Consider the following 24,460-nt stretch of genomic DNA (forward strand, 5'->3'; position numbering starts at 1 on the left):
GATGGAATGGGCCGTACGCAGCTGGAAGAAGAGCAAGAAACTGAATAGCGAACATGCTGGGGGTCACTGGGATTGGGCGATAAAGCGTTCACACGTCGGATCGATTAGCGTCTTTCATTCGGATTAATGAGGAATCGATACTAATCCTCGCAGGGCATTCCGCGTGGCTTGGCGCGGTAATTAAGCACGGGTGTCTGCATCTGACCGAGATACATTCGCGCGTCGGTTTTGATTTTGGGGGCAGCCGAGCAGCTTCGCACCCTGCGTGCCGCGTTCAATATTTTACCGACCTGCAGCCGGCTGGAGACACCTGCGGAACAGTCGCGACCTGAACCACTTTAACGATCATTCGATCGATTAACAGCCCGCCGGTACGTCGATGAATAAATGAATAAATTATTACATCACTGAAATCCTTATTCATCTTACGTCATTCTTTTTTATATTTCCCAGGATACAGTCCAGACGCTTGTGCATTAAGATCGTTCGATAGATCTGCTTTATCCACCGACGAATCATCGTTGGACAGGTCGCTGCATTTACGATGGTTGTACTACGATTTTAACAATGATCGGTTGTTGCTCGGTCAGAAAAATGATTGACGAGGGTTTACTTGGAATTCTTGAATCAGACGATTTTGTATAAAAGTTGTAATTGATTGTGGCGTTGTTTAAATAGTGATTAGAAAAGTGTTTAGAGAATTTTTAAAATTCTGAAATTATTTTTAATGTTACAGTTGTTAAGAAGCCTTATTAACGATCAATAAAATCCTGTTCGAATGAAATAGTTACAAGTACCCTTTATTAGAATTGAATTAATTATGTATAATATATTAAATATGTACCAAAATAAAATATCAAGAGAGTATCATCGGATCATCGCAATTCTCATACGTTTAATAGAGATACAGAATTCACGTAGAAAATTGCGATAACCGCATTCTTCGCAAAAGACTTCAGCAGTGTATATTCTCTAGAGATAAAATTTTCAAAAGCGCGCCAATGTTCTCCGACAGCAAAAGATCGTCCGATATCGATTTCGATATATCGATGATTCCGTCCGTTACGCCGCTCAGTTTTTTGAACGCGTTCCGAGCGAGCGCGAGCTCTATCAGAACGTTCTTGAAAAGTTCCTAAAAAGTTGGATAAAAGTGTGAAATATTCGTATTGTGCAGTGTTACAACGAAAACAATGATGTAATCACCTCGGCGCCGCTATAATTTGCAATTCCAACGCAGCAGGAGAGTCTTTTTCCGTGAGTATAATATCCTAACTTACGTCGGTTCAAACTGAAGCATGTAACCACATTTTGTTTTCTGCATGTGTCGAGTAATTTGCTCACTTGATCGTCCAATCCATCTGTAATCACAAAAGCATTCTAATTTATCGATATTTTCTATTTAAATGTAATTGTCTGACCCATTTTGCGGGAATTTCCTACCCGTCTATATACGCTAATCGAATGGACGTTAAACGGCGTCGTCCATGATGAAATTTTGAATTTCTTTAAACTTACCTTTGAGCTCGACCTTCTCTATATCAGGCGCAATAATAATAAACTTAAGTTTCTTGTATTCACCCTGTTTTCGTGTTTCCTTTAAACCAGAATAATAACGACGTTTGTACAACGATTTGTTTGGATACTTTTCATGATACCGGTGTTGCAACCTCTGAATTTCACGTAGAAATATCTCTAGAGTATTGGCTAGCCCCGGTGTTAACATGTTTGTACAGTATCTGCAAAGTGCATAGCGACTTACAACATTGAAATTACATTGGATTTACTTTTGGCCATTAAGGGCCATAAAAATGAGGAAGGGGGATGGGGATCGGGCCACATCATTTTTAAAAAACATTTGAATACTATCGAATATATTATTTATTATGTAAATAAACGTCAGTGAATCCAAGTTACAAATTAATATCTTACTCTTATAGAACACTATGAGACAATGTGTAAGTAATGTATAGAATATAAAACAACTTTTTCCAATTCTCGTAATACAAGATACACATTATACTTACTCTCTAAAATTACGCGAGTACACTAGAAAATTGTTAAAATTCAATTCGAAACTATCTTCGGGCTCTTCTTTAATTTCTTGTTTAATCTCCTGTTTAATATCATCTTTTATTTGAAGGGATAGCGTATGGTTTACAATATCATTTTCAATTTCATCATTACCGATCTGAAAGGGATTACGTCTACAACTGTTAGTTAATGTATTTATCGTGGGCCTGTTTTGAATGTGTAGATCATTTATCTTCTGAATTACATCTGGTCTATAGTATACAGAATTTTCAATAACATTTTCTTCATTTCTCAGTCTGTAGTCTTTGCTATATAGTGTCATTGCACACATACTCTTAACGTAGTCAGCATCTATTTCTGGATCGGCTGTGATCTTCAGTGTATTAAAATCAATATCATCAACATCTTTACAGATAGCCTCCATCTTTGCGCGTTCAAATGCTTCTCTCTTTTGAAGATTAATTTGTACTTTCATGTTACGGTTACACAGGCTTATTCTTCTCAACTTTGTCGGCTTTTTCTGCTTGGCAATCGGTGCTTTAACACTTCTTAAGGTCAAACTTGGATTTCTATTGATTACATTCGTTGTTCCAGGATTCCCTTTATAAATATTAATCCTGAATTTTGGTAGCTCTTTGTTATTCATTTTATTCGCACATCTGGTGCTCTGCAATTACACCTCCATCATATTCTGTTCCATCTATCGCCGCAAAAACATCACATTCATAGTACTTACCTCCAATGCTTCCTGAAGATTAACATAAATTTTATCCGGTCTCCTAAATCTTCGAATGTTCCTCGATCTTTTTGGTTCTATGCTTAATTCAGGTACTATAACTGTTATGGTAGGATTCTGCAGACAATATCTGTTCACTGCAACGGCATTCTTGCTCTTAACAACCGTGCTGTTAAGTTCCGGATACTCAGAGCTGTCCAAGCTTTGAACATTGTTACTTTCTTCTGTATCTGTTAATTCTTTTTTGCGGCCAGAGTGTCTGACCTGATTTGTCTGACATAGTTCTGGCCACAAGTTGTTCGAGTTGCCATTTCCACTGGTGCTAAAAGAAACCAACCAACACACCAAGATAAGAAAATTCTCCACGAATTTACTTTAATGGATTCTACATGATTCAACAAATTACTTACTGAAACGACCATGTCAGATTAACAACCTGCGACTTCAGCATTCTGTCTCGCTGAAAAACGTTTTGTTGTTACGACTTTATTCACCGTCCAACTGTCTACTGCTGCGACCGTTCGACGTTGCCATTTCTACAGCAAAAGCTATTCACAATTGCTATGTACGCCCTTCACTATCGTCAACTACGCAAAACGTACGTCACTGGCTAAGTCGGGTAAACAAAACTACAGTTTCCATTGGGAATTCTTATGCGCTGCCATCTGCTAGAGGATTTTTCGACGGTTGGCAAGTTGGCAGAGCTGGCAAGTTGCCAGCGGCCGTCTTGCCTTGCAGCTCCCACCTTTGCCTACAGCTACTAAAACAGGCTAGCAGCAAAACAGTCATCAAACACTAATAATGTACCAATCAACATTTTCTCATATCATCAATCCTCCACAAAACATCGACACATTACTGAAACAACCAAGGTTCTTAAAAACAAAATCCTTGGAAACTTTAACGGTTACTTAACTCACATCGAATCGCTCAATACTATTTCCCTCTAACTAAAATACAAACAATAGCAACCTCCCTTTCCACTGAATACTCCGATTAAACCATATATAAATCTCTAACTCAACCAGAACAAGATTCTTCGAGCATCCATCCTCCGTTTCCCATCTGCTACACCCCCGATCCAATATTTATCCGTTACACCCAAAGCAAAATGAACGATCGTCCCGGCGAAAGCCCTAGGTCTCGAAAGTCGCGACGCCGGTTCAGCAAGATTAATCCGAATTGTTTCCAGGGAATGCGAGCGTGCCTCATCCCTTATCATTTCCCGCGACAGATTCCGCTCTGTTACGTATACCCTGTTGTTTCTTTCGAAATGATTCGCCTCGGCTCGGCTCGGCTCCGAGGCGTCGGCGTGCACTTGCGCGCCGGATGAAGGACCTGCGCACGTGGCACCGCCTGGCCGAGCCGCGGCCGGATCAATAAATCCCAGGGTATAAAAGATCCTGTCCCCGTAGCGTGGCCACCTCTTTGAGTTCCGGTGATCGGTGTGTCGCGGCACCTCGGGCTCGAACGTGTTCAGTGGCACCTTCGTTTTCCATTCGATTTGTCGGTTCCATCGGACGAGAAAAGAGAGAGAAGGGAGAGAGGGTATAACGAGCAGGTAGCCTCGGTTAAGTGAACTTAGTCGTAAGGTCCAAACACAACACCGCCAGTGCGAGCCGCTGGTGTTTAGCTGATAAGTTTCTCACAAAAAAAAAAAATACCAACTCTCCACGGACGATCTCGGCGGGAGCGTTCGCTCCGCCGGAGTGTCATTCCCCTCCTCGGGGAGCGACCCTATCGGCGGCGTCGACGGCTCCGCTTCCGGTTCTGGTCTTCATCCCTCGATCACGAGGATGCGTCTTATCCGATCGAGAGGTAGCGTTCGTTGAATCGGTCCCGCCGACGACCGACCTCGCTCGACGATCCATCGTTTTCCATTTCCGTCCGATCGGTCCGCATTAAGGATTCAAATAATGCACCGTAGAAAGTGCACGTGGGCACGCAACCGAACGCCAGGAAAAATGCGCGACGAATTGACAACGGACGGCTGTTACCATTCGTACAGATTTACTTTCACTTCGTCGAACGGCAGTCGGTTTCGTCGGTGTCTTGTCCGGCAGGGTTCCGTCGCGATCGTCGTCTTGTGAAGTGACCCGATATCGTCCGTGGCGACAACGTACGCAATGACTTCGCGTCAGAAAGATGAACTTCTTACGAGATTTGCATACATCCACGAGACTGACGGCTTAAGGATCTATACACTTCTCTTCTCGCTGAACTTTGTTCTTTTATTATTGTTTCCCCACTTCTCCGCATCCCGTCTGCTATGACGATCTATATATGTCCCTCTTCTTGTGTTCTCCACACGGGACCTGAAACCGTGTGGCATGGTGTAGGCCTCCTGGGGATCCCCGCCATGTAAAAAAACGGGAACGCGTCCCGGCACAGTACCCCTAGGGTGACGAGGAAAGCTGTGCCATTTTGTCCTCTGTTTACTGCTCTTCTCTGATTTCCGTGCGCTCCTTCTGGTCCCTCGTGACCCTTTCGCTCCTCGTTCGTAATATTTTAGTACGGTTTGCACCCGGTCCACGCCGTTTCGCCTTCTGTTTACGCTGCGGATCGAAACTGTACCGTTCTTCTCCGGTTTCATCCCCCGTTCCGTTCCCCGGTGACGCTTTCTCGCTAGTTTCTCGTGCTTCATTGTTGTTTACCGGTGCACTGTCGTTGTTTTCATCTATATACGTCGATGCCGGACATATCACGGAAGTTCTTTCTTTGCTTTCGTGTTCATGAATCGTTAACGGCGATAAGGAAATCATATTTCTCACGATCGAAGTTGAGTTTGGAAAATGGGAAACGTGCGAAAGGGTTGATAAGCCTCGTCGTAGATCAAAGAAGGAGAGGATGGTGCTCTTAACTGGATTTAAATTATTCTTTTGATGCCTCCGTTCAAAAGGTGTCCTCAATCCACCCCTGTTCCACTTTTCCATCCCCTGAAGCACAACTTCCATCCCACTAAAAATCGAGTAACCGTTCCATTTCCAACGACTTCCCTCAACCTCGAAGAATCTTGTAAATAAGCGATTCAGTAGCATCGACGATAAAAAATGAAATATCCCGAATGAACATAATTTACATTAGCGACCATTAACGACCCTCGGAATGTCATTATTCGAACGGGAAGCTGTCTCGGTTGGTCACAGGAAAAAAGACCGTTCTTCGACAAATGTTAATAACAACTCCGAACGCCACTAAATCCTCCTCCGGGGAATAAAACACAGGACACCGCAATAAATGAAAAATAACGTAAACACTTGAACGGCCTCCGATCACTGGTCCTCTGAATAAAAATCTGCCGCAGATGCGGCGTGCGAACGTGGTAAAATACTGATCATAAATCGCCGCGGCCGGCGTGAGTAAGAAGTAAACGGTATTTATCGCACAATCCGATAATTTCGAAGCGCAATCGAGTGTCCGTCGTTCGCGCGCTCGTCTACCGGCGGCCGCGCGTGTTCCCCCGGCCGATTAAAAGAAGAACGCGTATCGATTGTGTGTGGGGGCCCGGCTGCGCGCGGAATTTCACTTTAATGGGAGAAATTTGTACCTGTTAACCATTAAACCGTTCTCGCCCCATTTCTTGGCCGGAGCGCGGCGCGCCGATAACGATCGTTGTTTCGCTGGAAAGTTTGATTAAAAGCTGGCCGCGGGAAGCGGCGCGGAGTGATTCATTGTTCTCGGAAGCGCGTTACGTCGCGCCGGCACGGGAACAGGTGACGGCGCTCCGGCGGAGGGCGGGGAAAACGCGGCGCGGCCCGCGGAAACAACGGCGAGACCGTTCTCATTGTCCGAAAAACGGTTCCGTCGTCGCGGACTCGACGGTAAAAGTCCGTGCGAAACTCGCGTCGTCCGTCGAGGGAACAACAACAACGGCGCCAGGCGAAAGCCTTTCTTCCCCTTTTGTTCGCGGAGGAAAACCATCGGCGTGGATTTTCTCCTCGTAATATCGCTGAGTGTTTCCCTCCTCGCGGTCCCCTCGCTAGACCGATGGGAACGTTCAATCCCGTCTTCTCCACCTACCGTAATCCCCTGGATGCACTTTCGATATTGAGCCTCTGTCCTCTTTCGCGTTGTTTGCCTGGAAACGTTATTGAATTGCCTTGGGGATAGCTGGAAGATGTTGACCTAGCCAACTTGCCGCACGCGTTTTCGAAGACGCTTTTATGTCGCCTCTGGAAGGACGGGCTATTGCTTTGGACAAAGAGGTGATTCTAGATGGTATTTTATCGAAGTGTATATTAATTGGATAGATACGGGTTGAACAGTATCAAGGTGGACGAAGATAATCATCTGTAATATACGAGAGTAACGAGAATATCGTAGGAATGTCGTGCCACTTTGTTGAATCGAATGATTGATAACTTGGGAACGAAACTGAAACCCCGATTATTAACCTTCTGCTTGGTTAAAACATGCAATCTGTCAGTCTGCGGAATATGTATTTAATTCTTCGCCGATATTGCGCTGGAATTGAGATGCAGCTCGACCTATATGTTAGATGCACCTTGCAACATCGTTGCATGGCTTCCAAGGGTGGGGCCCGCGGAGGATAGTGATTTCGGAGAAAGTATCCGGCATCGGTTTCCCAGATTTAACGATCCAGAATCGGTTGGATTAAGGAAGACATTGGGTCAGCCGTTTACTCGATCGAGGCCTCTCGATATTTCACGCGGCGCGATTCAATTTGTGCCGCGCGACGTAGCGCTCTGGTCTCCGGTGCATCCAATTTGTAACGTTCGCGAGGCGTGAGAAGGCGAAACCGCAGCGCGGCCGCGCATTAGCCGGCGCGAGGGAGCAAAAAAAAAGGAAAAACAAGTCAATTGATTATTACAAAACGACCGGGTAATATCTCTCGCCGCCTACTTACCTACTTATCTGCGCGGCAGTGTCCGTCGTCGTCGGATTTCGAGGCTGCGACGAAAAACTTGCCGGACGGCCCCCTTCCACCGGTCCCCGATGATAAACCATTGACGCCGGACGCGCATTAGGCAACTCGATTAAAGACAGGATTTTTCGTGGAAAGGGAAACTCGATTCTAACGAGCCTCTAAAGAAAGTATTAGGATTTCCTTGGTGATACAACTGTGGCCTACTTTCCTGGCCGTCCATTGTCGAATCGGTTTCCTAATCGTGAACACGAGGGCCATTATCACTATCAAATTAAGAGTCACATGGAAACTCTATTTAAATCAAATTTGGTTATTCAGAGAATGATGTGTCGGAAGAAACTTCAAAATGTTGCGTATTAGTTGGACCGTTTTCGTAGAAACCGCGATTATAAAAATTCCGTGCTGGTTAAATCGATATTTTTGAAATCGCAGGTTTCTCTGATAGGATCGAAGGTGTTCGATGCAACTTTTTCGTGAAATCGTGAATTTATTTCTGCAGGAAGTTCGGATTCTCTTGTTGCCAATTTATTGCCATTTCTGACGGCGCGTCGCGGACTTTTTATTCGCAAGTGCAATCGATTCGACCCGACGATGTTGAAATTCGATGGCGTGTTCGGTAAGCGGTTTCCCATAAAAAATGGCCGCACGCGGCCAATATTTCATAGATTGTTTATCGGCCCCTGCAACTTAAGCCCGGTCCCGTTAAAAACGCGTTCGTCCAGATCGTTTTCTCTCTTCGTGAGTTTGAATTGGTACTAACTCTAAACTGTGGAAGTTTATGGGACTTTTAAGGCTTTTCGAATTGCTTATAGTCTTGTCCTCGGAATTATAGGACAAGGTTTATGAGGATTCTGGAGATGTCGTAAAAGATAGGACGACGGCGAGTTTATTAGATCAAGAATAGTAAATATTCAGGAAAGCATTATGAATAGACTGCGGACGTTTATGCATTTATGACCGATATCTATATGCAAATTGCAATGAAGTATATCTTTCTAGAAATTCCAATCGCTCTTGCACGCACGATTTTACCGGGAATAATCGAAGATTTCGAAACGACCGATTTTTAGACACGAGCAGAAACGCTTCAAACAAAAATCCATACCTTCGTACTCTCAGCATTCCTCAAACCCTTTTATTTTACTCAAAACTAGAATCTCTCTCTAAACGACTACAATATACCCACAATCCACGCACAAATCACAAAATGAACCGTCGCGCAAACATCTGACTTCGAAAACAGTAAAACAAAATCACAGCCGTCTAACAAACTCCTAAGAATTCAAAGTCTACAGAAACATCCGATATCATCGACGGCGCATAAACCAGAAAATCAATTTTCCGCGGCTGATACTCCGTAAATCCCATTTCGCAGAAGCATGGGTAATTAGCTGGCGTATTGTAGATCACGGCCGAGTGTATTACATTTCGAGGCCGCGTCACGAGTGCTCCCATCGATACGGGACACCGTGCGGGCTCACCCGTTGCCACGGAACACGCAGCAGCACGGGACCCTTTAATCTGATCGCCTCGATCGCCTATTATTAGCGAAAACGCATTGTCTCCGCGGCGGTGGTCGTTTAATCGGGCCGTGGTACGCTAATGGAACTCGAGAACGCCCACGAAATCGAATCCGTGCCCTCGAACGCCGGCAGGGTGGTGCCATTCCGGCTTCGCGCGAGCCGGTAACGGTAATTGATTGTTCGCCGAGGGTAGCAGTCACGCGATCCATCGGTGCCGATGCCGAATAGAGAGCCACGGGGACGGATTGAATATGCTAATGCCGGCGAGACGGGGTCGTCTGTTTGTCGTCTGGCCGCGTCGGACGCCGTAGATCCCGGACGGCAATCGGGTCGATCGAACGCCTCCGAGAGGCTGATCGAGTGGTGGTTGTTTTTAAATGGCGGGAAAATTGAACGAGTGGGCGGCTGCCTGTCGGGAATCAGACTCGGGTACCTACTAGAGGAGAAAGATCTGTCGGTGACCCGGATAGCCGGCTGATTGAAGTTTGATCGCGCGATGCCGCCCGCCAGGCCTCGATGGTCCTCGGCGTTCAGCGTTCATTGTTCTTCGAGATAATGCCGGTGCTCGGATGGTTATAATTATTTAGATGCGGTCGGCTTTTTCCGCTTGGCCGTGGAGGATCGTTCTTTGAACTACTCTTCTGTAACCCAGCCACTTTCTAGAGAAGTTTCACGATGTCCGCGGTGACTGATCTTTTAGATAAATAGGCTCGAGCGTTCTCTTAGAAACGAACCGGAGGATTTCATTTCAGATACGTGTGGAATCAATTATAATCGATTCGCTTCGAACTTTGTTCGTAAGTTTACGAGTCTATTGTTCCTGGTAGCAACCTTCCAACTATGGAGAATTAGTTTCGTCGACGATTGAGAAGCTTAACTACGAGGCACGTGAACTGTTGAACGGAATATTCAAAGAACGCGAATTAACGATCAGCGTGGCCGCGTTGCTACGAGCGATTTTGCCGTTTAGGAACGCCGAAACGTTCCCGTCGCGTTCGACGACGGCCGAGAGAGATAATAAATATCGCCCGACAAGCGGCGCGAGCTTTACGATTCAAAGTAGCGGCCGTTCGAGGGAGATAAAGGATTTCGACCGAAATCCATGACGACCGGCCGCCATTTTTCCCCGTGCACGCAGCGCTCGCGGGATATACGACGCACGGGGGCCGCGGTGGCATGTGCGCCGTGCCAAGTCGCGCGGAACGCATTATTTTCCTTTGGCAGCCTGAAAATATGTTGCTACCTGTGAGCCGGCCGGCCGGCAGCGCGCAGGCGAAGATAAAGAGGGGACGCGCTCGACATTTCGTGGCCGGCCGTGGCAACGAAACGGGGCCGGGTCGATGAAGCGCGCGGTGTTAATGCGTCCGCGGCGGAGCGACGCGGGGAAATTAGCGAGCGCGAACAATGGTACAGGCTAACAGCCGTATTTCCATAAAATCGATGCGTTTCAGTTGCGAACGGCTGCGTTCCCAGCCCTTTCACGTCGAACGGGAGGGTGAAGTGCTCGATGGATCGCTATCAACGGTGAAATGAAACCGTTAACTCCCACAAACGAAAGTTACTCGACTTTCAAGCGATTTCTTCTCTGCTTCAACGGTGGAACTATCGAGCAGAGTTTTTGAAATTTCTCCGTGGGAACTGCAAGGTTATATCTATTAACACGTTGTAGCAGGCTGAGTTTCAGTTACTAAAAACACGAGCGTCAGTAATTATATATTGATATATTTTTAAACATCAGACAAACCGAAATTTCTAACTTAAGAAAAGGAATAGGGAATTCGATTTTGTGATTTTACTTTGGATTTGTGTTATATATTTAAAATATTGCATTAACGAAGGGTTAAGACTTCAGCTAATTTACACTTCGAATATTGCTGAATCAAGAGTTTTAGTCATTATGTATAGTTCTTGCAATAATTGCGAGAAGTCAGGAATTCTTTTGACTCGTTTGGTAGTTCTGATGTGAACAGTCGCTTGAGTTTTAATCAGCGGTAATTAAAGCGTCGAAGGTAAATACGGCGATACGTTTACCGAGGAATTCAAGAAACCTTTAATGTTAAGTGTGAATTAGGAACTTGTACAGTTAAGGTTCTGCCGCGCGTACAGGAGATTCTTCGCGCACTGCGAACGCCTGTGGAAACGCGCGTTAATTGCGAGTTAGCGTACAGAAACCTCGAGCGTACAGGTTGCACGAGCCACTAGGTGCTCCGATGGTCTCGTATTTAATTAAAGCAGTCTTTTCGATGAAAGCCCGTATCTCGCCGATAGTTTTGATTCCCGTTTTATCCCCCTCAATTCCGTTTCGCGCGGATTCCGCTCGGCCGAGTGGCAACGGTGCCCAGCGGGTGGCGCAAATCATCGAACGGAACGTTTCAATCCGGCGCGACGCGAAATCCAATTACATTTCCGATGCACGCGATACGGAATGAGATGTACCACGGTGTCACGGCGCTGCGCCGTATCGTTTATCCGCCGGTGATAATTATACTCCTAAAGGAACCTAATTTCGCGGGCCGGGAGCACGGTAAAACTTTCTCGACGGGAGCCGCGGCAGAGTCAATTGGACGACAGTTAAGTAAATTTGGGTTTCTTGGACGGCCCCGTAGCGACCGAGTAATTCGTGTCAAGCGATCTGACCGGCTGCCTTGATGCCTGAAATAACACCGATTTCAGTGAAACCCTGCGGTTACGGCTCCGCTCGCGGAATTATCGTCGCGCACGGCTGTTCCGATTGCACACTCCGACTCGCAAACGGATGCTCTTAACCGCAGCTCACGGCGTTTTTATAATCGATATAAACTTCCTTTTATCACTGTCGAATAAGGAAAGCAGCTCCTTTTTAATTAATTGATCAGAGACTTTACTGCGCTCGAATTTCGATACTCCGAACGTCGGATAATGACATTCCGCCGAGTGTGTCGCGTACGAATAAAATCGCTGGACATCTGAATGATATTTTCACTTTATTGCACTCGGTGCTTCGAATCCTGTCTCCTTTCTAACTCTTAAATCAATTTATACCAATCCCAACCCAATCATCGATGCGATTTCAACCTTCTCCATCCCCCGATTCCCTCTAAATAACAAAAACCCCCCAATTAACGCTTTGAAAGTCCACCGAGCGAAAAAACCGATCGCTAAGCAAACTTCCTATAAAACGCAACAATAAATCCTCCCGCCGTCGTGTCAGCGGGTTATCCGCGGCTGGACAATTCGAAAAAACCCAGGAAGGCTCGCGTCGTTCGCACAGTCGTGGCCCGACGGTCGTTTATCGGACAGCTGTCCGCATGGCCGCCGCGAAATCCATATTCTCGAAAGCAAAGGCTGGTCGCGGACAATTTTATCCGGGGGTGCGAGGAGGTGCTCGTCCCTCGGGCCCGTTAAAGGATTAATCTCCGCGTTTCGATGCCTCTATCGGGATTTACGAGGACGCCGGCCAGCGGGGCGCGCGGGCGCGAGCGCGTAATTCGAAAAGCCTGGGCCGTTAATTAACCACAAACCAGAGTATCGGCTCTCGGTGGCCGGCGATAACGAGGCCGTAGGTAACCGAACATTGTCCGCGCTCAATATACCCGGTGTACCGTTAGTTTTTTATATTTACACCGCGATCGGCGCGCGCGGACCCCCCCTGTTACGCAACTTTCGTAACTGTATATTGTGAGCGTGTCACGGGATCAACGGGGAAATACGTGCATACGTACACGGCGCGTGTGTACGTAGCGAGTAGATGTGAACGAGACGCGTGTAAGCGTGTATCTTTGGCTCCGAGCGAGCTTTCGGCGAGAACTTACGAGCCTCTCGGATACGCGGCGCGCCGCGCGATCCTCACGGGACGATAAATCCGGGTCCTCGATGGTGAAATACACGGTGATGCCTTTTAGATGGGACGGGGATTCTACTTACGCTCCGCTCGGATCCTTTTACCGACATTTTCACGCCGGATCCTCTCGGCGCGCACCGGCCGGCGTCGATCCGGCCGAAATCAGGACCGTTTTTACGACACTGTTGCCTCCGCTGGAAATTTAACCGCTTCTTAAACGCACTGGAATTTATTATCGGGAGAAAGGCTGCTTTCTTTTTGTTCCTCCGAGGGTTTTACGGTTTTCTTCGTTCGGTGAACGTGCATTGAAAATGCGTACGCTTCGATAACAGAGTTTCGAGGATTTCGATTCTGGAGAGGTGATAGTATAAAGTTTGCTAAATTTCGCAACATGTAAAGGAAGAAGCTGTTCAAATCATGATCCTAAGAACGTTTTTGAAAATCATCAATATCTGTATTGAAATATTCGAAACAATGTTCTTTCCAATTTACATCTACTTGAGATAAGATTATGAATGGCAAGATCAAATGAACCGTTTAAACAGTTCAAGTAGCATTTCGTCGACAATTTTTATCGTTTCTCTCCCCGATTCGCTCTAACTCTCGTTACGTCCTTTTTCGAGGAGGCCTCGGCCTTTCCCAGCTCTTCTGCTTGTTATTCACGACCGGCGACCAGTCTCGGCCGCAGTCTCTTCAGGGGAATCGCCCCGGGACAAAGATTTTCGTTCTCAGCGCGCGCATCCGCGGTACGAATGCCACCGCATCCCGTCTGCGTGCAAACTTTCACCACTGTCCATTGTCTCTATCATTATGCTAACTCGCACGCGCCGACGCAGCCTCGACGGGGCTTTCGTTTCGCCCGTGACAGTCTGTTCATTCAAGAACGAACACGTGAAACGCACACGCCTGGAACGAATCCTGGAACCGGCACTGGGCTACTTAGCATTTCAAAATGCTCGCGAAACCACGCTCAGGCGAAATCCGATCGGCCGTAGAATTTATTGATCGATTGTGCCCGTTGCGGGAATTATTGTGCCGACCCATAAGCTCGTAACGTTTCTCTGAATTCGAGGACTTCCATTTTTCCCGGCGTTTAGCATGAAAATTGTCGCTTGAACGGCTGCATCTTGTTTCTGCATCGTTCACGGTTTACCGAGAGAAAAATGAACTTCGTATTCATCGAGGTGACATTCTGGCGAGACATTCGTAACATCGATTAGATAGAGAGAACCTTATTTCGACTCGATACGAAATATTTGTTAGTTTCTAGTCAGAATCTTCGTAATGAGTCCCATTCGACGGTGTGAAACGATGAAAGTAGGTAATTTTATACTGCCAGTTACCGTCGACGTGAAAAACTGTTGAAGGTGCTACCGAAGAAAGCGAAAGCTGCGGAACGCTTCGAATAATAGGCGGCCGATAGATAAATGCAGCGTGTCAAGCACGAAATGGAAATTGCCCGAAACAGATATCTCAAAGTCGGTATTCGGGATCTCTCTTAACTAACGAAGGCTGAAACGCTTCTGTGGCGCACAACCCGTTTCTCACGCGCGGACGGCTAGCCATTTGCGAGAGAATGGTAACTGCTCGGCTCCGGGGGCCAGGAGGTTTCGTTCAACGCGCCGCAGTTATCGCTGTCATCCCCGAAATTGCATCGTTGCACGCGAACGGAGACACCTGAGCTCTCCGACTCTCCGCTTTTGCCGTTTCGACGCCGCCAATTACCGGGACGGCCGCGATTGTTTCGAAGAATGGCTCGCGTTGTCTGGACGTCCACGATCCGCGGATATTCACCGGCGTCACTTAGAAATAGAAAGTGCCTCCGTTATCAGTTTCAACCTGTACTTGTCCTCCTACGTATATTTTCGTTCATTTCAAACAGCCTTCTCATAACTGACATTTACCATTTTGGACGATAGCGCCAGTAATAATTCATTATATAGTATCGGAATAACAATAGTATCATACACTGCTGAATTATCGTAGTAGAACAGACGAGGACACTGGATATTAGAAACAAGGACGCATGGAATGGACGTTAACACCAGTTTCCCTTATTCTTATTTCCGTGCATTGTCACTCGCATTACGAGCCACCCACCAGCACATAGCAACGTAAATTAACACGAACGTCCGCAAATAACCGTTCACGTGGACGTAACCAGAAAACGAGAGAGAGAGAGAGAGAGAGAGAGGGAGGGCAAAGAAAGAAAAACGAGAAGGAACTGTAAATGTCGGACAAAGCGGTAAAGGCTGATTGTCTGACGCGAGGCTGGGCCGCGATAACGAAAAACCTGGATATCGCGGCACGACGGGATTTATAGGGCGGTAAATCATCGGGCAAAAACATTGTTTTGTCATCGGGGCCAGGCCGGTCCGCCCGTTGTCTTTAACAATGCGGCGGGGCCGCGATTATTCGAGGAGGCCGGGGGACGTCTCGAATAAATGAAAACTCCTGCGGAACAACGTTGATGTACGATGCTTCGTGGTCCCGCGAGTCTTAGGCCGCGTTTCCATCGGCTGACCCTGTGTACACCCGAGAGGAACTCGAGCCAATTATTCGTCAAATTAACTGCACGAAATGGGAAATACTAGGATTCGAAGGAATTATGTATACGGACGATTTGAATATTTTAACCCTTAGCACTCCAGATGGTTTTGTAACCTATCAGCAACTGCAACTAATTTTTACGGTATCCCCAGTGAAAATGAGAAATGCTATAACACTCCTTGGATCTTTTATTTTCCTTGTCAGCACAAAATTTGGATCTGTGGAGGATCTAATAATTTCAGGGTAGTTTCTTCGATTCATTAAAATATTCAATATTACAACTGGTGCAATATTGGAGCCTAGGGTTCAGAGGGTTAACACTGAAATATGAAAACTCTGAAATTGAGCTAATTGTTTTAACATATGAATATTTATAATGTAGTCTCGACTTTCAAGATTTTTCATATTTGAACATTTATATATTCTTCTGCGGACAATAGATAACTAGAGTTTTATCGAGCGTTTTGTCCAACCCTCGAGTTAGGCTTTCGAATAAAAGGATCCCTAATTGCGGCGATCTAAAGGAAACGCAGAGATTATGACGCTCAGGGTCCCAGCGATTTTTACCGGGTCGTTCCGGTGAAAGGGCGGCTTTAAGCCACCGATTATCCGGGGCCATTGAGGGCGAGGCGGCCCCGGTTGTGCCTCTTTCACTGGGAACCAGGCGGAACTTCGAGTAATCGGGCTCCAATTGCGACAAACTTTCTCCGACGCGATTTCGCGGCGAGCGCTGGCAATCTCGTGATTTAAAGATGCTGCCACGGTCAATGTAACAATTGCCAGTTGCACAGAGGGAGGTTCGTAATTGAATTTCGCGTACCAAGTTCTCCGAGCGGTTGGTAACGGTGCACAAGTGCAGGTTTCGACGTTCCTTAACCTACGGTACGCATAATAGAAGCTCAAACTCTGTACTTTGACATGCAAATGGTCTGATTAAAATAGAATCGCAGGAACCTATTGAAAATCACGTCTGAAGGTTAAAAGTGTCATAGGCCAACGTTGAACCTCTGCGCGCAGAGCGATTTTCCAATCGACCAACTCGAAGTTTCCCAACTTTTGTCACATGAAAGTGAAGTTATACAATATATATAGAGAACGTTTGAAATTCGCGTCGCTTGCAATTCGAAAAACGGCCCTAACGAGTTTGGCTCGTAAAAAAATCTCGTTTCACAGCCTTCAACCTTCCCGAGCTCTCGACAGCCTTCGCGAAGAAGGCCACGAACAGTGATCTCCATTGTTTCCCTGTTTCGGAAACACAGGTTCGCACTTGCGCGCAACCTGGTAACGCCGAGATCGTTGCCCGTGACAAACAATGGTGGCCTCGGTTACAACTTCCTTCTTCTACGCCGTTTTTTCTACGTTTCCTTTTGTCGTTCTATTACGAAACCCTCGTGTCGCGCCGGGGAACACTTTCGTCCTTTTCCTTCGCGCCGGCGATCCCTTGATTCGTGAAATTGCTGGCTTTACATAATGCCCGGTTTCCAACTATTGTGCAAGGGAACCAGGGATCACCGGGATCCTCCATCGAAATAGTTGTCCCCTTTAACCCTTTCAATGTTAAACATCGTAAAATATTGATTTATATTTAAAAATTGTTAGATTCTATGGGGGCAACACAGTTTCTCCGCAATAAAGGTAATAAATATAAATATAGTGTAATAATAAATATAATCGACCTTTCCACCGCTAAAGGGAAAGATAATAAAATCTCACTAAACAGCTGGAATATTTTTGAAAATCGTATAAAACGAACGAGACTGTTCGAGACTTTCGATTCCTCTTTCCACTTCAAAGATCTTCACGAGCAATAAAGGCTCGCGGTATACTAATTACCCTCGTTACCTCACAGAACACTTTATAAACATAAGCACTGGTCCTTTTGTTAATTTTCCTGTTACAGTTCCGGCGAGTTGGAGTACGGTGAAGACAGATTAACGTCATTAACTTGGCCACAGTGACTGGACGAAGGAATCCTCCGTCGAGAATCGTTCGACGAAGAAGAAAGATGGCGGTGAACCGGTACGCTGGAAGCGAACGTTGTCCGGTATTTCCTCGTCGCGACTGTTACATAAGTATTTACAACTGTTTCGCATGCAGATTAGTTTTGTTTTCGACCATTCAAATCGTTACTCATTAATTTCGCTCTGACATTCTTTCGAATGCGCCTCCGAAGGATGCGACTGTTATTCAGCTCGATACAATCAACGGAGAACGAAAGACAGGCACGAGCCGCTGGATGAAGTTAAATGAGAAGTTAAATGACGCCTCTAAAAATGGAACCGGACTCGAATGACTAGTTAACTTTTCATTTCCAGTTATGAAGTTAAAATCCGGATCGGAATAGATTCACGCGCCTCCGTCCAAGGGTCAACCACTCGCCTTGTAGCGTCTTAGGATGAATATTTTAAACGGAATCCACCAAACATAAATATTACTCGATCCTCTCGAATTCGAATGAAATGTTCTCCTTCTGTTATTAATATTCATACTTCGCAGCAAACGTATATCTAAAATCTTTCCTCAATGAATTATAAACAACAGAGAAGTATCAATGAGAGTGAAGATATAGAACAAGATGTTGAAAAATAACCCTTTGCACTCGAGACGTGACTCTGAGTCACCACTTGATTCGATTTGCAAAATTACAAAGTCTTATACATAATATTAAGCTTTGCACGATGCATCGATACATGGAATGTTGAAATAAAATAACTTTCCTTCTTAACACTAGGTTTACGGACGTTTATTGTCCTGTTCTATTGTTCCTAGAAAAATTGTTCGACCATTTAGATCTTGGAAATCAGGGATTTAAAATTAGGTTATTATACGTATTCTTGTAACTATCAACCAAAACATAAACGTTTGCTAATGTTTATAAATTCAGTAAAAAACTGACGCACCCCGTAAACCTAATTTATATATGTTTTCTCATTAATTAGTCTCAAAGGACATCGTCTGTCTCGTCGGAGAATATTGAATATTTCTAGCGAAAATCTTCCGAGTGCAAAGGGTTAAAGGGGTGGAAGGGGAGGTAGGATTGTGTCCGGTTCACCAGTATTTCAGCGGGACATCGAATCTGTGAGTCGCGAATATATCAGCCGCGGTTCGAGGCTCGTTCCGAAGGCTTGCCACGGCCAGCTCTGTTCGCCGCGATAAATCGTGGGATTCGAGCGCGCGGCCGCGGGAGGGAGAGAGAAAGAGACGGGGCTGCCGGGGCGAGAGAGAGAAACAGAGGAAGAAGAAGACGGCGCACGGAACGAATGGTGATTTTACAGCCGAATGTTGCGCGGAGATCCTTACTGGGCCAATGCGGCTTTACAGAACGGAACGGAACGTTTTCTCGTTTCCCACTTTTTAATTGGCCGGCAGATGATAAATCCGAGCGCGGCTTTAATTGCGGACGGGCCTTCCTCGCTCGCGCGGTTAACACTTTTTAGCCGGCACGATGTGGATATTGTTACTCGCAAGATGGATCGCTGCTTGATCGAAAGATATACGAAAACGGTACAAGAGTTGCGCTAATGAGGGGATATGCCGATTTAACGTCGGACGGTTTCGGTGAAACTTTCGGTTGGTAGATGTTGTACAGATACTCGACACGTACACGTTTTAATTGTGTTCCGGTGTCCGAGGGGTTGATCCGCCCCTTAAGTTTGAAGAAACTTTAATGGGGTTTTCAATGGAATTTTTATATGTTTAATGCATTGAAATGACACGTTTTTGTTGATTTTACCGGTGATGTATTTCCTTGTGCGCTCGAGTAACGGTTGTTCTTGAGTATTAGGGATGGGAGTATTTATTTAACACTTGGTAGTTTTTGAGAAATTGACTTCAGATCTATCGCCCCGGCAGTTTGAAAGGTACGTCCGTGCGGAGGTAATACGATGTAATTTACATTAATGGAAGCGTTATGTTATAATCAAACGCAACAATCTTTAAATACATGAGGGAATCAATTAGCTCTAAATATAATTAACGCGTTTAAATAACGAGTTATATCGTTTCTCCGCGTTAGTAGGTTAATTTCTACAATGATTAATGGTATCGTTAGGTTCCTCATCGGTACGAAGTTTGTCACTTCATCAACATCGCGTTCCGAATTCCCTAGCAGCTCTTAGCTCTAACAAGATTAATTAAATCTAATCATTTACATATTACGAATAATTTCCTTGTATCTTCGAAGCTCGCACCAACAACCCAATGAAAACAACCTCCAAAAACACAAACTTAGGAACACCTTCGAAAACTTAAAATCGCTAATGATCTCGCTTAATATGACCTAACCCCTACACCACCTAAACAAACAAAATCCCAGAAACCTTTCCAGATCAAACCTAAACTTCGAACCGAGCATTCGCCTCAAAATCAAAATTCCCACTACCAATCTCAAGTTCCAGTTTTCAAAAGCAAACTGCCGCTTCCCCGCGTCGGATTCACCGGAATCGCTCTCCAAATTTCTCTGAAAATCCTCCCCGAAGCCACCTAATGCCTTCATTCCACTCTCGCGCGAATCCAAGCGTGAAAGCCCGTTCGAGCAAACGATAATGCGGATCTCGATCGTGGTCCTGCCGCGTCACTCAATTAACCCGCTCGTAAACCGGCGATTCCGTTTTCTCGGCGGCTTTCCTGTCTCACCGCGGCGAATCGTGCCGCGGCGGCGACTTCGTCGTCTTCATCGTGCGCCACGGAAAAAAGGAAAAAGACGGTCGGGACCGAGAGTTCGATATCGGCCGGCAAGCGAGCGAGCGAGCGAGCGAGCGAGCGAGCCAGCCCCTTTTTGTTCGACGTCGGAGTCAGCACCGCCGGGACAAATTAATATCCCCGCTGGGAAATGTTGCTCGTCGTATTTATTATCATTCCTTCGCGCCCCTCTCCTCGCGCGGCCGCGGCCGGCGGAGAGGGACCGGCGAAATGCCGCTAGAAAATGTGTATTGCGACCTAGTGACACGACGGAGGAGATCCCGGCAACCGTTATCGCGTGCTGCCCGCGAGAGACTTTTTCCCCGCGTCTCCAGCGACACGTTTCTGGAATGCGAGGACGTTATCGATGCCTGGATAGTGGTTCTTGATCCCGGGAGCTTCCCCCCACCGCGGCGCGAGGCAGCGGCACGCTAGCCCCCGGGAAAACAAGCGCGAAAGTCCCGGAACGACTTCATTCCGATTGCGCCGGGACCGGGAACCTATCGAGAAACCGGGTGCCGGCGTTGGGCGTTGTTTCGATGAAACTCGATTTAGATAAGAATAATGAGGAAATAGTTCGGTGTTGTTTTGCCTGTCTCTCGCTGGAGATACTCGTTCGCGCGGCGTTTTTATTTACTGTTCGGAATTTCTTTTTATTTGTTTATCTAGGCTTGTTTCTTGGGTGTTTGTTTATTGATTTGAAATTGTGTTGCCGGAGTTTACTTTGCGATTTGGTTTAGAGTAACGCTTTGCACTCGAGAGGTGAAATCACTTGATTTGACGCAGTAGAACTATAAAATTTGATCGATATTGAACTGTGTATAATTTCAGTGTGCGAAATATTGGGATAGCTTTGTTTCATTTTAAAAAATATCTTCTAGTTGGAAAATGTTATTTCTAACGAAATACTTCCGAGTGCAAATTAATTAGTGGATTTGGAAGTAGCAGTAAGATTGTTTTGATAGAAGTTATTTGCGAAAGAGCCGTTAACGTTTCATTAGAAAACAATGGCTGTATCTAACGAAGAAAACCTCCGACTGCAGTGTTAACCCTTTGCGTACGAAGGTTCTTAGAAACAGAACCTTCACCAGATGAAGTTAACATGAATTGCTTATACAATAGAAAAACGGGAAAGTATGTGCCGATCTCGCAGTTGAAACGATCAGATCGTCCGTTCGCGACTCAATCTTCGAAACGCGAGAATTCCACCTCGCTGAATCACCGCCGTTCGTCCGCAGAGCGTTAAATTCCAGAAAGCCCGAGGAAGGTACGAGAGTGCAGCGCTTCTCGGCAATGAAATACGAAGAATCCGTTTCCGTGCGCCGGCCCCGAACGGAACAACCGAAAACGCGTCGTTTCCGCGAACGATCGAAAGAAACGCGTCACCGCGAAGAAGATGAGGCGGCAGGCGGTCGATTTTCCGAGAATCCCGGGACGTCACCCGGCATACCCGAACGTCGACGAATCGCATTCCCCGAGGCCCGGCTCGAACCGCGCGCGCACCGGTTCGAAAGAAAACGCTTCACCGTCACCGGGTAACTGTATTTTAATTGTATCAAAAGACGCGGAGGCGAAGCCGGTCATCGTTCCACGGGAGTTAATTAAAATTTATTGCCGCGGCCCGAGCACGCGTACGTGTTTGTTAAGTTTAATGGAAATCCCGGCCGGTCGCCGGCGGGAGGAGGGGGTGGCCGCGTGTTCGAGCACGCGCACCGTAATTCCGGGAAAATTAGCGACGCCTCTAATTTAACCATTCGCCCCGACGAACTCGTCCGGCGAAACGGAACACAGAGAACGAGAGAGAAAGAGAGGATGAAAAGAAAAAGAGAAATAACCGCGTCGGCGGTTTGATCGAGATCGATCGCCGGTTGCACCGGTACACCCGGGTTCTTCCCTCGTTCCTCTGTCCTTGAGAAGCAATTAAACGCAAGTGCGCGACCGTGAAGGGACCGAAGACACAACCAGAAGCAGATGCTCCCGGCGACGTGGTCGATAATTAAGAAGAGAGAGTCTCCGGGCTCCGGTTCGCCGGCTATCCGGCGTTATGCCCGCGCCACGCTTAACGAAACCTCGATTTAACCCGTTCGAGACGAATTGTACAACGGTAATGCGGTATCTGGTCGAAATTTATTACTGTTACACTACTGCGTGTCGTGTTCGTAATGATTGTGAACTCCTTTTATTAGTTGGCGGGGAGGAGTTAGATTATTTTAGTGATTAATAGGGAACATTGGGGGCTGGAATTGAGAATTGTGTTGGTTTCCAGCGTAGATCTGGAAAATGGTAAACGAGATCAAAGATTGTAAAGAATGAATGGTAATCAACCTAATGATTTCGAGTTTTGGCTTTGATTGTTGGTTTATCAGTTCAAGATATTTGGAATTATAGAGGTTTCTCAAAGGGTTTGTAGTTTAGATTGACAAAGCCTGCGGCGAGAATGTAAGTGTTACATGAACAGAGCGCGAGACTGAAGGTAGAATTATTTACTGGGTTTTCAACGGTAATTAGACGAACACTGGAGGGGTGATTAACCGTGAAAATAGAAAACGAAGGTCAAGAGTAACAAGATTTTCGCTGAACGATCGTGCAAGAGAGATTTCTCTAGTGTTTTCCTTCGCCACTGATTCACGTTAACCTGTTAACCACGGTAGATGAGTTAACCCGTCAATCGTGTTTCATCTCCGAGTAACTTTTCCCCCTTTCTTTTTTATCCGACTAATAATTCTCGGATTTTATTGCGCCGCGGTATTGACATTAGCAAAAAGTATGTTGCGCTCACATCTACAATTTAATGGTGTTGGTTACGTTCGTTTTATACGTTTCGAGGTATGTTTCGGTGAGCGGTTACGATCGAACCGTCGTTTTGCTAGTATGTTGAAGACGTACAAACGTAAATCCAGCCAGGGATGAATGTGTGCCACGTTGAAACGTTTAAAATATCAATTACATCGCGAACAATGAATGACCCGAACAATGCACCGCGAGAGGGGAGCATCCACGGTGAAATGGATTAATTAAAATTCAGCCGGTAGCTGAGTTTACTCGAGCGTTATTAGTCTTCGGTAACAGGAACAAGAAAACACCCCGGAGTTAGTTGCCTTTCGCAGCGGAGCGGTCCGTCCGCGGCGGACGGTTTTAATTGAATCGTCAAGAGCTTAATCCATATTGTGGATTCATTGCGTCGACATAAATGACGTAGCTCCGGGCATCCGTTTGTTCGTCTTCCAATAGGCAGTCGATAAAATCCCGGTCAGACGAAGAAGCTCGTGTAACAGCGCTCGTAAACACCGGTCGCTCGACGGCGAGTGTTCATGCAAATTCCGCTTTTTAAAGGCGAACTTTTAAGGCACGGTCAACTGAAGGGAACTTCTTCGCAAAGGATCCTCATTATAACGCAACACTTTGTCGCCTGCAACGTTGAACAGAAAATTTCCTGGGAGGCAGAGCTTCGCGAAGCTCCTCTGAAATGAAACGAATTTAAATTTCTTCAGCAGAGACTGCCAGGTGAATTTTTTGTTGCTATCCTGGTAATCAATATGGTAATTTTTCAGTGAATCACCGAGAGATTCGTTGTATTTACACTTTTTTTCAATATTTATACGCTTCAAGGTTCGAAATTCTGTGATTTGGTGATAGCTGCGTTGAAGATTGAAATAAGGGATACACTTCATTCCTTGATTAGATTCTTTTCTAGATTTTACAATTTTATTTCTTGGTGTGATGCTGCAAATTTTTGTTCAACGGTTGCGAGTTGCCAGTCGAATGAAAATTTTGACAGTATGGAACCGGCATTACGAAGGATCTTCCCTGTTACAAATAAATTGAATTCGTAATCGCGGTGCTTGTCTCTCCGAATGACCGACCCACTTATTACAATCGAAGGGGACCGGCGAAGAGTCGGCCATCTTTGACGCGTATAAAGCACAGAAAACGAGCGTGCGTCTTTTCTTCCTCGAAGATGGATGAACGGAACGAATAACACCATACGGAGCGGTGAAATAAAACGAGAATCAATCAACCGAATATAATCCACGAGCTATAAACAAAATTCTGATTTCATTTACAATCTTTGATCGACTCGGATTATTAGAACATTAAAAAACATCCAGATATTTTTCTAAGACTACAACTCTCTTATTACTTCCCTACATTTCTTTCTCAAGCTCAAAAATAATTCACATTAATATTCCATCAATATTACAATATAATAATTATTATCACTACAATCAATA

At 45.8% G+C, this 24,460-nt stretch overlaps 1 protein-coding gene across 2 annotated transcripts; it reads right to left on the reverse strand.

Moving 5' to 3' along the window:
* Positions 1 to 768: 768 nt before the first annotated feature.
* On the reverse strand, positions 769 to 3,402 carry LOC116433400 (uncharacterized). Of its 2 annotated transcripts, none has more exons than XM_076373110.1 (6): positions 3,178 to 3,402; positions 2,768 to 3,089; positions 2,025 to 2,698; positions 1,579 to 1,736; positions 1,204 to 1,358; positions 769 to 1,132 (listed from the first exon to the last, which is right to left on the reverse strand). In XM_076373110.1, the coding sequence occupies exons 1-6, from the start codon at positions 3,216 to 3,218 to the stop codon at positions 956 to 958; spliced, it is 1,527 nt and encodes a 508-aa protein (XP_076229225.1). In that variant the 5' UTR covers positions 3,219 to 3,402; the 3' UTR covers positions 769 to 955. The 2 variants fall into 2 exon arrangements, with proteins under 2 accessions (XP_076229225.1, XP_031847314.2); XM_031991454.2 differs by having other exon boundaries at positions 1,516 to 1,736.
* Positions 3,403 to 24,460: the final 21,058 nt, after the last annotated feature.

Source organism: Nomia melanderi, chromosome 13, assembly GCF_051020985.1.
Source record: "Nomia melanderi isolate GNS246 chromosome 13, iyNomMela1, whole genome shotgun sequence".
NCBI classification, from domain to species: domain Eukaryota; kingdom Metazoa; phylum Arthropoda; class Insecta; order Hymenoptera; family Halictidae; genus Nomia; species Nomia melanderi.

Bases quoted from the DNA above. Each gene is read 5' to 3' on its own strand.
- LOC116433400 (XM_031991454.2), bottom strand. From the start codon at position 3,218: ATGCTGAAGTCGCAGGTTGTTAATCTGACATGGTCGTTTCA. The intron at 3,090-3,177 runs GTAAGTAATTTG...GGTTTCTTTTAG, and splicing joins AATCTGACATGGTCGTTTCA to CACCAGTGGAAATGGCAACT. The intron at 2,699-2,767 runs GTAAGTACTATG...GTGTAATTGCAG, and splicing joins ATCTTCAGGAAGCATTGGAG to AGCACCAGATGTGCGAATAA.